Here is a 14,536-nt window from a genome sequence, read left to right as displayed (position 1 = left end):
CTATAGCGTTAAATTTCTGAAGAAACTATACTACAAATATTTTATTATAAATTTTGAATGTTTAATTATTTTTATAAACCTAAGTTTTATATAATTAATATCTTACTTAAATTACTTCTACAATTGATAAGATTGCAGCTGGCATACGAATATCAGTTGAATTCGTTTACCAATTGCACCGAGAACACCACACAAGTGCTTAAACTGGTAAATTAGACTTACTCATACTTTTACAACGCCACACGTGGACTAAAAACCTTAACAAATAAGGCAGGCATATTTTTGTCAGATTCACAATTATTCTCTTTAGGATATTTTTTGTTTAAAAAGACAAAAAAATATGTTTTATTTTTTTAATTTTAAACTAGATGGCGTTATTACCACATATTTTCGATAAGATTTTACCTGTTAAGTTTCCAAGACAAAAACCCCGTTTAAAATATACTGTTATCTCTGTTTTGTTAAAGGTAATAACAGGGATGGTGATATGTTTTATACAGAGATTTTGGTCTCACAAAACAACGTCATGACTATTAAATCTATGTTTTGCTCTCGTTTATAAAATAACACAATACTTACGAGAAATACAATATGTTTTTAAAAGTTTCATAAAGAATTTAAAACCTAATGACGTTCTTGAACTTGTAAGAAATAAATTACAAAAGACATGAAATGTGAAATGTGCTTGAAATCATGTTATTTTAAAAAAATTAATATAGTTTATAACTACAGTAATACTACAGTAATATAAAAAAATCAAATGTTGCCATTGATAACTTCATCATTTGTTAATCTCCTACAATGGTAGCAGTCTGATTTCTTTAGTGGTATCCCCGCCGGGTGTGTGTGCAGCACAAAGATTGTGTATCTGTAATTTACTGTAATTTTAACAGTAAACAATGTGTTTTATAAATTATTTAATTGTTCAATAGCTAAATACTATTAAACTCTACGCCAATGTCATAATTTAGGAGTTTTTATACGCTTTTTATATTGATGTGAGGTTCTCGTGCTTTGTCTTCGTGTGTGACAATATACTCAAAATGGCGCATCAACTAGCACCGTCTGTAAATTGTTCATTAGACGACATTGACCTAGGTGCATTAAAGGTAATTATTTTAATGTAAGTAGATTAAATAGACCTGATTAATAATTGGGCCGGCAGCCAGCCCCTCGCCGAAAAGTCCTTACAAAGGGCAATGATCTCACAGGGCGTGAATCATATTGAAGGTTCACTATTGAGGATTATAATTAGCTCTTGATTCTTTTTCTGTGTCTACTTCCTTCGTGTTTAATTTCAGGACCCAGCTGGTATATTTGAGCTTATTGAAGTTGTGGGGAATGGCACTTATGGCCAAGTGTACAAGGTATGTGTGAACATACATATATCATAACTTTATTATCAATTCAGTATGTATTCTTTCGAAAGTTATTCAAATTCAATAGAAGAAAATATCTAAGCTTAAATTTCTTAACTATTATCATTTTAAACTTCAGGTCATAATTGGTTGACCTTATGAGCTGTACAATTTAAGACTGACTATTAATGTTAACGAAGGGAATTAATGTCTATTAAGTGTGTTATAAAAGGAAAGTGACCTATTTATTATTATTTTTTACAATAAATCTATGGGACATTCATAGGACTAAGGTTATCACTATAATAAAGCAATTGATAAAACTCATCAATTTGAAAGAATAATAATTTTATATGAATTGAATAATTATATTTGGCTTAATAAAAAAAATTAGTTATGAATTATAAGTATACCGTTATAAAATTCTTATATAGCATGATAAATGTTTATTTTAGGGTCGCCACACAAAGACAGGTCAACTTGCTGCCATCAAGGTAATGGATGTCACACAAGATGAAGAGGAAGAGATAAAGCTTGAGATCAATGTATTAAAAAAATACTCTAACCACCGTAACATCGCTACATATTATGGAGCATTTATTAAAAAAACACCTTCAGGGAAAGATGACCAGCTGTGGTTGGTTATGGAATATTGTGGTGCTGGTGTGTATTAGACTAATTATGTCAAACATGATTAATACTAGTGTGTTTCCACTGTTTACTACAGCTACATCACTATAGTTTCACATTAATGACAAAAAATGTATTTAAATACACAGACAACAAAGTTGTTACTTCATAGAATTTATTGTGTCTATCTCATTCAGTAAACATTGTTACTCAATATTTCTCTCCAAACATAGTTGTTTCTATTTTTAATTTAATTTAAAGATTTTTAAATTATTTGAAAAAGCAATGTCTAAAAAGCAAAGAGGCTTAATACAAAATAATATATATTCAAACCAAAAAATAGAACACTTTATTTTTTCCTATTTGTTTTGTCTATTGTTATTTTTTGAAATATATATATCTACTGTCTGAATGAATCGCAAGGATGAAAAGTGTTTTATTTTAGTTATTCAACAAATATTATTATATTTTTATATGTGATTTCTTCTGTCAAATTGAATTCTGTTCTCATTTACAGTAATGTTATTTGTACAAAATCCAGCCTGGGAAAGCATTGTTTAAACACACAAATGTGGATTGGTATTATTAATTTTGTAGTGCATTGTTGTTGGTAGAATATTATGTACTTTGTAATCATAATTTCTAAGTATATAAAAATATTTTGACAGATTTAAATAGAATAATTTTTAAATAAATATTTTTTGTTTATCCTGTTAAATTATGTTATATTTTGTATTTTGCTTTATCTGTTGCAATAGGCAATTTGTTAAATTATAGTAACTGTATCTTAACTAGTAAATATTTGTTGTAATACTTATATATATGAAAGTTTAATAGCAATTTCAATTTAAAAGTTACACAAACTTGATGTATATTTATAAAATAGTTATAAAAAAATTACTGTAACATTATTATTTTAATAATAAAAATTTCTTATTAATTATTTTAGGATCTGTGACTGATTTAGTTAAATCAACTAAGGGACAATCACTTAAAGAAGAATGGATCTCATACATCTGCAGAGAAATTTTGAGGGGTTTGAGCTATTTGCACTCAAACAAAGTAATCCACAGAGATATTAAAGGCCAGAATGTCTTGCTCACTGATAATGCTGAAGTGAAACTTGGTAAGGCAATTGATAATTATAAAATAATGCTATCGTTACATTTCAGTACTTTTTAATTTTTAATTGCTTTATCTCTTCTCTTTAGTGGACTTTGGTGTGTCAGCACAACTAGACAGAACTATCGGTAGAAGGAACACATTCATTGGGACTCCATATTGGATGGCGCCAGAAGTTATTGCATGTGATGAGAACCCTGATGCAACATATGACAATCGCTCTGACCTCTGGTCTCTTGGTATCACTGCACTCGAGATGGCTGAAAGTCAACCACCTCTATGTGACCTTCATCCTATGCGAGCACTTTTCCTTATTCCAAGGTATATCTTAATACTAATAGTTTCGTGTATTTAAATGTAAGTTTTCATTGTCATAAAACATGATTAACCGGAACATTGCTATCTCTCTGATTCTATAAGAAGAAAAAATAAGTATGATACTATACTATACAGTTGAAGTATACTGAAAGAGGTGCACAATTTGATGTCTTTTTGTTACAAACATAATTAATTTAATTGTATTCTTCAGGAATCCACCACCACGATTAAAGTCTAAGAAGTGGGCTAAGAAGTTCCACAGTTTCATTGAAACTGTTCTTGTAAAAGATTATCATCAACGACCCTACACTGAGCAACTTCTTAAGCATTCCTTCATACGGTGAGTACACGCTACATTATATGTTTGTATTAATTTTTATTATATTAACAAAACTTGGAATATTTATATAAATTTTGCATTATAAAAAAAACATCTTAGTGAAAATTCAATAAAAATTTCAGGGATCAACCAACAGAGAGGCAGGTGAGAATACAGCTCAAGGATCATATAGATAGGTGTAAAAAGAGAAAGCAGGACAGCTCAGTGAGGGAAGAGTACAAATATTCCGGGTCAGAGGGTGAGGAAGAGGACAATGCGGTGGCAGGAGAGCCGTCGTCCATCGTACATAATGCTGCAGCACACCAGACCAGTGATACTTTACGAAGAAACTTCCAACAGATACAGGAGGGAAGGTTAGCAGAAATGTATGTTATGCACTAGAAACCTAAAAACATTATGTTTATAAGTTCTGGTTACATTTTTCTTTTTTTTATGCCCATGTGTAAATTTATAATCTGCATTAGTAAAAGTCATTGTAGAAGGTAATTGATTTTATTTGTTTAACTTTAGTTCGGGACCTGATGCGCAGCCACAGCCACCTCCCAAACGTAATAGTAAGCGTGAAGAACGCGAGGAAATTCCAGGTATTAATGTACAGATAGATAATTTAACTATTGTGTTAACTAGTTATATGATATTAATTTATCTTGTTGTGACAGAGCCTGGGCCGCCAGCCAGGCCATCCATTCCACAAAGACTGATTGTTGTGCCGGACCCACAGGCACAGCAGCCTAATAAATATAGGTCAGTATACATTTTTTCTCCATTATTGACTTTACAAATATATTTGTGCTAAGAACTCACTTTAATATGAAATATAAAGCATAGAATTTGTTAAATAGATGATTTTTTGTATGTATTCCTGTGTACTTAACAATTGAGGACAATGGCATACAGGCCTCTGCCCCCCACTCCCAAGTCGTCGGGCTCATCTAACAGTTCGGGCTCCAACAATGGCACGCCGCCCGCCAGCGGCCCGCAGCCCCCGCAGCGCGGCTCACATCACATGTTCAAACCCATGGTATGTGCATTCATACTCTACCAAAAAATATACTATTCCACAATATTATTTTACCGTTGATATAAATTTGTGAATGGCTCCGCCTTATACGCTATAGTATAATATTTAAGTCTTGATTTTGAAAAGTATACTCTACTACTATGTGTTTTAAATAATGATGTGCGGATTGATGAACTTTGTCAACAATGCTAGAAATATACATATTACAACAAAAACATTTTTTTTATCTGTGATTCAGATTTATAATAACACTGTCTTTACATTGACATTTATTTTCTTTTATTTGTAATTTATTACATCACATTATGAGCGGGTTCATGCACATAATATTTGAAATGTATTGTACTTTAGTTGCTCATTACAAATGAATGAAATTTTAGTAGATATATGTTTTAGATACTATTTGCAATTTTTCGATTTCCTTTAATTTCTTATTTGTGACATTTAGTGAATGGATTTCTTAAAGCAGTCAATTCTATTTTAGTTCTTACTTTTATGATATTTACAGTCATTTTTATTTCTTTGTTATGGTTGAATGAAATCCTTTGTCTTATTCAGTTTATCAAAACAAATCTTAAAAACAGTTCTTCAACAATCTTTGTTCAATTTCTTTTATTATGTCTATAAAATGTTATTATTTTTGATCTTTGAATTACTTCTGTTAATGAAAACATAACATGAGCTTGTTATCAAATTGTCAATGTGATTTATTATCACAAAATTGGAAACTTCCTTTTAATCCTGTGATATGTGTACATGTCATTTAAGTTCAGAGTATGGATAAAGTTTTACTTTTAAATTATTTCCATATCAATACTAACCAAAAAAAATCAACTGTTATGTTGCTTTTTTTCCAAATCGTTGTTGTATTTTTTTTTTATATTTTGGTTTATTTTTTCTTATTTCCATGTCACGCTGTTTACTTTCTTTGCACATGCAATAAAAACTGGTGCAGCGTCCACTGAGGAGACCAGAGGTTTGTAGTTCGTCTTTTATTGTAATTTGTAACTGACCATACGATTAAACGAACATTTTTTTTTATTCTTACAAAATTGTCGTATTGACAGGACTTGGACAAACTAGCGGCGGAACTGAACGAGCTCGGCGTGGTGTCTGGCAACGAACCACCGAACCGACCACCTCGAGCGCCCACCAATGGACAGGGTAGATAAAAATTAAATTATTGCTAATAATATGGTGCATCATAACTAACCTGGGAATATATAGCTAAACAAAATGAGAATCATTGTAATATTTCAGGGCCGCCATTAGAGAGGAATGCTGCGGAGCCTCCATTCGACGACTCTGACAGTGATTCCGATGCCGAGGAGAGCGGAGGTCGAGTGCGTAATGACGGCACTCTGCTTGCCAGTGATCCGCCCAAGCCACTGTGAGTACACATTGTCACTTTGTAACTGTTGACTGTTCTTTTATTATGTTCATACATTCATTCGTGTTTCATTTATAATTTTACAGTCGTTGTTTTTTGGACTGTTTAATTAAGTTAACCGTTTAACGTTATCATTTCAAAATGTGTTATTCTATGTCGCTTGGTAAGCTCAGGGTTATGTAGAAGTAGTACTTTTCGCGCCGTCATTTTTTGGTTAATCGATTTTGACCATTAAAGATTTGAAATTTAAATTGTTAAAAACGAATTATCCTACTAAGAAAATTTGACTAATACAATCATTTCATTTTTCTTTTATGTTGCATATTATTTTGTGTTTATCACCACACCATACGATTTATTTGCCCTTCCCCTTCCACATCCTTGTTTCGTTTTGGTTTGGCTTGTCAGCCCGGAGTTCTGCTACAGGCCGGGACTGGCGGCGGTGTCGGAGGACGGCGCGGCGTCGGGCGGAGCGCCCACGCGCCCACTGCCGCCCACGCCCGACGACGACGACGCCCACGCCCACCCCGACCGCACGCTCGTCATGAAGCGGGTAAGTCTGAGGAACTGCGTACATCGATGCTTACATTTGTACCTCAAACTGCTTCAACCACTTCAACATACTTTACAATAACGGCACTGTACATGTTATAATAAATAAATATTGTTGTAATAATGTCTTATATAAAACTTAATAAGTAGCCTATGTGTTCTTGCAGACTATGTTCTACATCTGTGCTAAATTTCATCAAGATTCATTGAGCCGTTTTGGAGATACCTTCAAACAAACATCCATCCATCTAAACATTCGCATTTATGATATTAGTAATATAAAAAATAGTGTTTTTTTTAGAAATATTTAGTCTTTTTTCCTTCTTATATTGTATAGAGGGTGAAAACTCTAAGAACCCAATCTTTCGCAAATGATGATGATAGATAATCATTATTAGACATTAATTTCATTGTTTACTAATATAAAATAGATAACGAAATATAACAATTTGTATTATTTGGGTAAATAAAGCAGTTTGCGGTACAATGTTGATTGAGCTTGTCTGTGTTTTCATGTCTCGAGCTCATATATAGTACTATGCCATAAAGTCACATCTGAAACAAAGACTTATAAATTAATTATATCTATTTGGAGTTTACAATTATATCGTTGTATTTGATAACCTAAAATTATTGTCATGCAGAATTAATTGCAGATAAAAGTACCTTATTAACATTTACTGAAGGAACTAGTTTCTAAGATCCTCAACAAGCACCAAAATACACGAGATAAGGGCAATATTACTACAGCTACTAAAGGTCTTTGTTTTAGTTGTGTCAACATTTGCATAGCTTATTCCCATTCCTATACTTCAAATAATGCAAAGATACTGTGGGAGCAAATTAATGATATGATAAAAAAATTATCAAAATTTTCCATTATTTCACGCCAAAGTAAGATTAGTGAGCAAAATAAACGTAAAACTCAGTTCGATGTTTATTAAATTATTTCCTATAATTTATTTCTATTTTTTTGCATCGGTTTTTATTTAAAAAAACGACAGAAGGAGATTACTGAAACCGATAAAAGGCAATCCGACGTCGACGAAGCGGTTCTACTAAAGGACTGGGACTTTGCTAGATTTTTCCCTTCCAAAGCCACGGACAAAGATGAAAAAAAAGATCCGACTAAGGAAAGTGAGCAAAAGCGATCCCAACTACAGCGCCAATCCAGGATCGAATCCGAGGACGCTTGGGTCAAGTACAAGGCTATTGCGACTCCGCCTTCGCGGCACAAGCAAATGTTCCATAAGCCCATAGAGAAATCGCCCCAAGAGAAACTCGCAGACATGCTAAAGTATAAAAAGGAGCAAGATACTGAGCTGAACTCTACGAATAGATTCTTCAGGGGGTTTAGAAGGGAAAACTCTGATCTATTTCCTCTACCGAGCACTCGCCACTCCGCTATATACTTTCCGAAGCACGAAAGCCCAGCGGGAGTGAACAAGCAGCGCTCTAGCGGTATATTCAATCACTCGCGGAAGCAAATCACGAAACCGGCTTCCTCGGGCGAGCCAATACTCACAGACTTTATAAAAATGAACGATAGTCTCAGAAAATCTTCCCAAATGGAGCTCAAAAAGATTACGAATCGAAAAACGTCCGCAAATAATCCGATAGAGGCGTTAAAAAATGTAGCCGTCCTTATCAGACAGGACAGCGAGAATAACGGAACGAGCCGCCAGAGCAGCGTGAACAGCGACTCTCCGGCGACCAGCATCTGCTTCAGCAGCAGCACGTCCTTCGAGAAAGGCGGCACGCTCGATCTCACCGCTGACACAATTGAAAACAAATCACTGGACAAGGACTCGAACAACGTTGTCAAACCTCGAAGGGAAAAGACGGAATCAGACATTGTGTTCAGGAGGAACTGCCACTATAACCGGCAAAGTGACGTATCGAACTGTGGGCAGGAAGCGGTACTCGCGCAGGATCAGGTAAATTGCTCACTGCTCGGGATAGTTTGATTAATATATCTATATACTAAATCCTGGTTGGGTACGAGTTGTCTAACATAGTTTAAACTAACCACCTGTAATGCTATCACTGTTTATGACGACTTGCTCTGAGTTTTTATGTAGCTATTGGTGTGGCGGTTTTATTTATGCGTGGGAATGGATACAACTAATTATTATGGATTTAATAAGTATTTACTAGTCGTATCCTCAATAACGAGTCTTCGATATAGAGGATACATAGTTGTTGCTCACACGTCTTACGTTTTGGCGTGACAAGTTTTTGTTTCCTATCTTTTTTTAATATATCTAGAAGTAGTTCGTCGAAAGTAGATCTTCTAGTATGTCTGAATTAGAACGGGTATTTGAAGCAAAAAATATGCATTACGTTGGGTCTATTTATGTATTCATATGTTCACTAAAATTAACCCGCGCTTCATCAACATCTAACACTAACATTTGACAGCAACTACTAATTCGACTAATTCAATATCGATTTTTAATCTGTGCGCGACTACCGTCTTCCTGCCAGGAATTGGAGAAACGCTGAGTGAAAGTGTTAGGACAATACTATACCATTAAAAATCTTAGGATATTTAACAAGTATTTGGGAATGAACGCCTAACGATATCACACAGAAGCTGAAAAATAAAAGAATATAAAATTGTTCGTTTTTGTGAATGTGTTGTTTTCAAACTGCATGCGTTGGCTATGCCGTGTTTGTGTATGTCGCCGTCTATCGCTCGCTCACAGCGCACCATTGTAATATGTGCTAGTAAACTGGTTAACACTAGAAGACGTCGCGCCGTCAACTTTACAAAATATATATATATTTATATGTGTGTGTAATTAAATATTGACGGCGTGAGGTCTCCGACTATTATGCTAAATTATATTGTAAAAGAATAAACTTGTTGTGGATATCTTTTATGTTATTAAGTCTGTCTCGTAAATATAAAATCTTTTAGGTGATATGGTATTTTAGTTTTTTCACTCTTGAGTCAATATATATATTTTTTAGTAATAATTTACAATGTTCCATAGTTTGTAATCTTGGTAATATCTACAATTTTAATTCAACTTCAGTTTCACTTGAATACTGTCTTAGTATTTTGGTCCGTTATTTTAGTGAGAATATGTTGTTCTTATTTTTTCTATATCAAAATTCATTTACATTTAAATATAGACAATAAAGTTTTGTGTACTTATTTAAGGTATAAATTTCTTATACTCGTTATAATTGCCATTAAAGATAGTAAAAATAGAATTCTCAAGTTGTTCATTATTAGTTCATTTATTTTAATAAGTATTTATAATTAAATCCGAGGTTTATTTCTGCTAAATATTTTCCGCCATTCTAGAACCGTATTCAATTCGTTATTTCATTTAAATTTTTGTGAGACAAACGCTTAAACTGAGTGATGCCAGTTATCAACATTTCATTCTATATGTCATAATTAAAATATTGTTTATCATCCTACCATATCCATGATGTACTATTTTTTTTTAATTAATGATTTAATTAAATGACACACAATATTATTTACTAAAGTTGAAAGAATGTATGAACAAAGTATTTCTCCGATACTTTGTACAGTAAAGATGGTACAATACCTAAGTGCTTTTCGCACAATGTAATAAAAAGTTCATATTTGCTCAATTTTACGCCTATTTAGAATTTCTGTATATCTAAATGTGATTTATAATTCAATTCAACTTTGCGTATTAATAGCAATTCGGTATAGCGAGGAAAAGATGTCCTCTAGCGAGTATAAAATTGCAGGGCCGTTCGAGTGGTGCGAACGAAGGTAGTGGTTCACGAACTAGTTCTGTGCTCCCGGATTTGCTCAGCCAAGCCGGACAGCCCACTACCCCGCCTCGCCATGACAAATCGACCAGCGAAGAGGTACGTTCATCTTTATATCTAGCTTTAACCATAATATCCATCATTGGTAATCAATAATATGCTAGACAACATGATTTCTCAGTTTTACGCTGCCTATAGCTACGCTAGACACATTTGAAACTACACCATGTGTTCAAATTAAAATATATTTATTTTAAATATATTTATAAGTATATATTAAAGTATTATTATATACATCATATAGCTTAATAAAGAGATAAAGTCGAGCTAGATGTCATTTGTTACTTACAATGTTATATCATTATTTAACATTATAATGGGGCTACCAACATCATTTTTTCATTAATCACCTATGAGTATACTTATTTATTTTTATCAAAATATGTAATAATTGTAAACCGTAAATTCCGTTGCCAAAGGTTATAGATTATAGTTATACTTCATGGTGAAATTATAATAATTTTCTGCTATTTATATTTTTTATCACTACATACTGGTTGAAAAGAAACAAAAAACTAGTGTACAATTTGTTATAAAATATAAATAGTATTAGTAAAAAGGTTTGTTGGTGTCCCCGTTTAGATCACAATATTCATGTGGAGCTATTAGTATATAGTATTAATGTGATAATGGTTGTCGATCATGCAAACTCCCTGGAGCCCCCGGCGACCTGTTTGCAGACAGCTGTTACCACTGCGTAAGTACGAAACGAATTGATGCAAGAAGAAAACGCTTTTATATACGTTACAATAGGCTGTTGTTTGTTACGATAGCATACTCTTTACCTTTCTTGTGCATTACATAGAAAATACGCTTCTATTATATACCATCTGTAATGTTATTGTATCACGACATATTTACCTTTCATGTAAATCATGTGCTTTCAGTGCTAATACAAAATTATGTACATAAATGGCATTTTATTAAAAATTTATGAATTATTTAACCTGTCATTATAGAGTAGTCAAATGTTAAATTTAAATATTAGATATTAAAAATCGTGATCTTAAATATGTGTGGTAAAATTTTTGTATTTCATTTTATATTTGTATTTTTTAAAATTTTTGTAATTTTGGCAGTATTTTTTAGTAACTGAGTATTTCCATTTCCAATTAAGCCTTTTTTATAATAACTAAACTTTAGTATTAACAAAACTTTTCCGGAACATTTGTGTTTTTACAGTATAGTAAAGTATGTAGGTACTTTTGTCAAAATTAATTTTAATCTGAAACGGTATTTTGTATATGTTTTGGTTTTAAAATGAAAAATTCTCTAAAATTTTATATTGGGATTGAAAATTAAGATTGTTCATGCGTCATTGCCTACTAAAATTCACTATTCAAAAATTATGCCATCGTTAAATTGTAGATAATAAAAGCCATTAATAACTTTCCGATCATAGTTGAAATGACAACTAACTGGGAGATGGAATTGACTAACACATCACCATGTAAAGGACTTGACATACAATATCTGTAAATCAATAATTATCTTCACCGGATAAAAATTAAATGTAGATTTCTACTCAATTGTGCAATATAATTGACTCGAGTGTTTTCTGTTACAGTACAGACAGGCGATTGCAGGCGGCACTCCCGCCCCCCACCACCACCATCATCCCCTCCCCTCCTCGGTGCAATCCACACCCTCCAAGTCCTTCGTGGCGGGAGCCTCCCCGCACCCACACCCGCTGCAGCATTCCCCCTCTAACTCATCGGTGGGGTCGCAGCAGCAATTCCTTCCGTTGCAACAGAAGCAGCGCTCGTTCCTGACGTTCGGCTTCGGCGCCGGCTCGACTGGCAGCGGCACCGGCGGCTCGGGCAACGCGTCGCGCCGCGAGAGCCACGTCAACGTCAACGTCACTCCCACCGGACACGACCTGTCCTCCGACACGCCCGAGATACGCAAGTACAAGAAGCGCTTCAACTCGGAAATACTCTGCGCCGCACTCTGGGGTAAACATTACAATATTCAAATGCTATGACTTTTGTTATAAAACCTCACTTTTTTGTCTTCTGTTATAAATTGTTACTTATTTAGGAATTTATAAATTGTTTGGTATATTATACACTTTGTTTTTAGGAGTGAATTTGCTTATTGGAACAGAAAATGGACTAATGCTTCTTGATCGTTCTGGTCAAGGAAAAGTATATCAATTGATCTCACGACGCCGCTTCCAACAGATGGAAGTGTTAGAGGGACAAAACATTCTTGTGACTGTATCCGGAAAGAAGAATAGAGTACGAGTGTACTATCTTAGTTGGCTTAAGTCTAAAATCTTGCGTACGGACGGTCTCAGCGATGTAAGAAACTTTTTATATGAATTATTTATTTATATTATTAACTATTCTGTATGTTTTGTTAATGTTTTATTTACCTCGCAGCAAGTTGAGAGGAGAAACGGTTGGATCAATGTCGGAGAGCTGCAAGGTGCGGTACATTTTAGGATCGTGAAATATGAACGTATCAAGTTCTTGGTTATCGCTCTCAAGGATTCCATCGAAATTTACGCATGGGCGCCAAAACCGTATCACAAGTTTATGGCATTTAAAAGTTTTGGTGACTTGCAACACAGGTAATGTTTAAATCACTATCGTAAATACGAATCAAATGTATGTTGGATTAAGATTTTACTGATATAATTTATTTGTTTAGGCCTTTGCTAGTTGATCTGACAATTGAGGAAGGCACAAGACTGAAAGTGATCTACGGCTCGGCGGATGGCTTCCACGCCGTTGATCTTGACACTGCCAGTGTTTATGATATTTATATCCCTAAGCATGTAAGTATTTTCATATTTCAGATGATGCAAATTCATTGTTTAAAATGGCTTTCATGATTTGATATTTGCATAAAAATATGTTTGATTGCTTGTATTTTTTCAGACACAGGGAGCTATAATTCCGCATTGCATTGTACCACTTCCGAATTCCAATGGTGTGCAATTATTACTTTGCTATGATAATGAAGGAGTGTATGTTAACACTAACGGACGAATTAGCAAAAATATAGTTTTGCAGGTAAGATTAAGTGATTTTTCTGTATTTCGAAACAAATTAACGTTTTTTTTTATTTCTGTTATCAATAATGGTATACTATTAATTTCAGTGGGGTGAAATGCCAACTTCAGTGGCGTACATTGGTACAGGCCAAATAATGGGTTGGGGCAATAAAGCGATAGAGATCCGCTCCGTCGAGAGCGGACACCTGGACGGTGTGTTTATGCACAAAAAAGCGCAACGACTTAAATTTCTTTGCGAACGCAATGACAAAGTATTCTTTTCTTCTGCTAAAGGCGGTTCTTCCTGTCAGATATATTTCATGACCCTGAACAAGCCGGGAATGGCCAACTGGTAGGGGACATGTTGCAAAGCGTTAGCCGCCACGCTCTGTGATGTACCACAACTCTGACTGAGTCCGCCACCGCCCAGTCAGCACAATAAAACACACGCGCTTTGGCCATTCTCGTTTCAAAGACTTGTGATAACAGATTTATAATATTATGTGCTCAAAAGACAATCCACAAAATTACAATTGACATTTGAGGACATTATCATATGTGGCATTTTGTACTGAATAATGTAATTTCAATACACAAGCTACTGAATATATATTATTAAGCAATAACCTATAGGATAAATGTTTTGATATTGACAATTATTCGTAAGTAAGTTAATACTGCTTAGTTTTTATGTTGCAGTTGTTTATTTCTAAAGGAAAAACGTAATTCAAATCAATCTATTGATACATATTATGCCATATTGTTTACTGTTAAGTTAGTTGGATGATGATTTAAGTAATTGGTTTTAATTATATGTTTAATAAGAAATTTTAACAAACATTATGGCCATGACTAACAAAGTTATTATTTACTTTCCAATGAATAGATTACAATTTAGAAGCTGTAAATTGTTCTTCCTGTGGGAATGATTTTCTTCACAAATCGGCACTTAGTCAAGTCACTGTGTATCATAATTCTTACA

The 14,536-nt window shown here is 33.8% G+C and overlaps 1 protein-coding gene across 4 annotated transcripts; it reads left to right on the top strand.

Annotated features, from left to right (window-relative positions):
* Positions 1–838: 838 nt before the first annotated feature.
* On the top strand, positions 839–14,181 carry LOC106712408 (serine/threonine-protein kinase mig-15). Of its 4 annotated transcripts, none has more exons than XM_014504965.2 (22): positions 839–1,109; positions 1,302–1,367; positions 1,814–2,021; positions 2,938–3,114; positions 3,200–3,431; positions 3,640–3,768; positions 3,891–4,121; positions 4,279–4,352; positions 4,428–4,512; positions 4,666–4,789; positions 5,745–5,765; positions 5,857–5,953; positions 6,050–6,179; positions 6,606–6,732; positions 7,736–8,668; positions 10,470–10,592; positions 12,121–12,508; positions 12,636–12,856; positions 12,938–13,128; positions 13,209–13,335; positions 13,439–13,573; positions 13,662–14,181. In XM_014504965.2, exons 1-22 carry the CDS (start codon positions 1,044–1,046, stop codon positions 13,908–13,910), a joined length of 4,134 nt encoding a protein of 1,377 aa, XP_014360451.2. In that variant the 5' UTR covers positions 839–1,043; the 3' UTR covers positions 13,911–14,181. The 4 variants fall into 4 exon arrangements, with proteins under 4 accessions (XP_014360451.2, XP_045542644.1, XP_045542643.1 ...); XM_045686688.1 differs by having other exon boundaries at positions 3,891–4,133; positions 12,307–12,508; XM_045686687.1 differs by having other exon boundaries at positions 3,891–4,133.
* Positions 14,182–14,536: the final 355 nt, after the last annotated feature.

Source organism: Papilio machaon, chromosome 3, assembly GCF_912999745.1.
Source record: "Papilio machaon chromosome 3, ilPapMach1.1, whole genome shotgun sequence".
Classification (NCBI taxonomy): Eukaryota; Metazoa; Arthropoda; class Insecta; order Lepidoptera; family Papilionidae; genus Papilio; species Papilio machaon.
The sequence above is the reverse complement of the archived record's forward strand: the minus strand, read 5'-3'. Positions and strand labels throughout refer to the sequence as shown.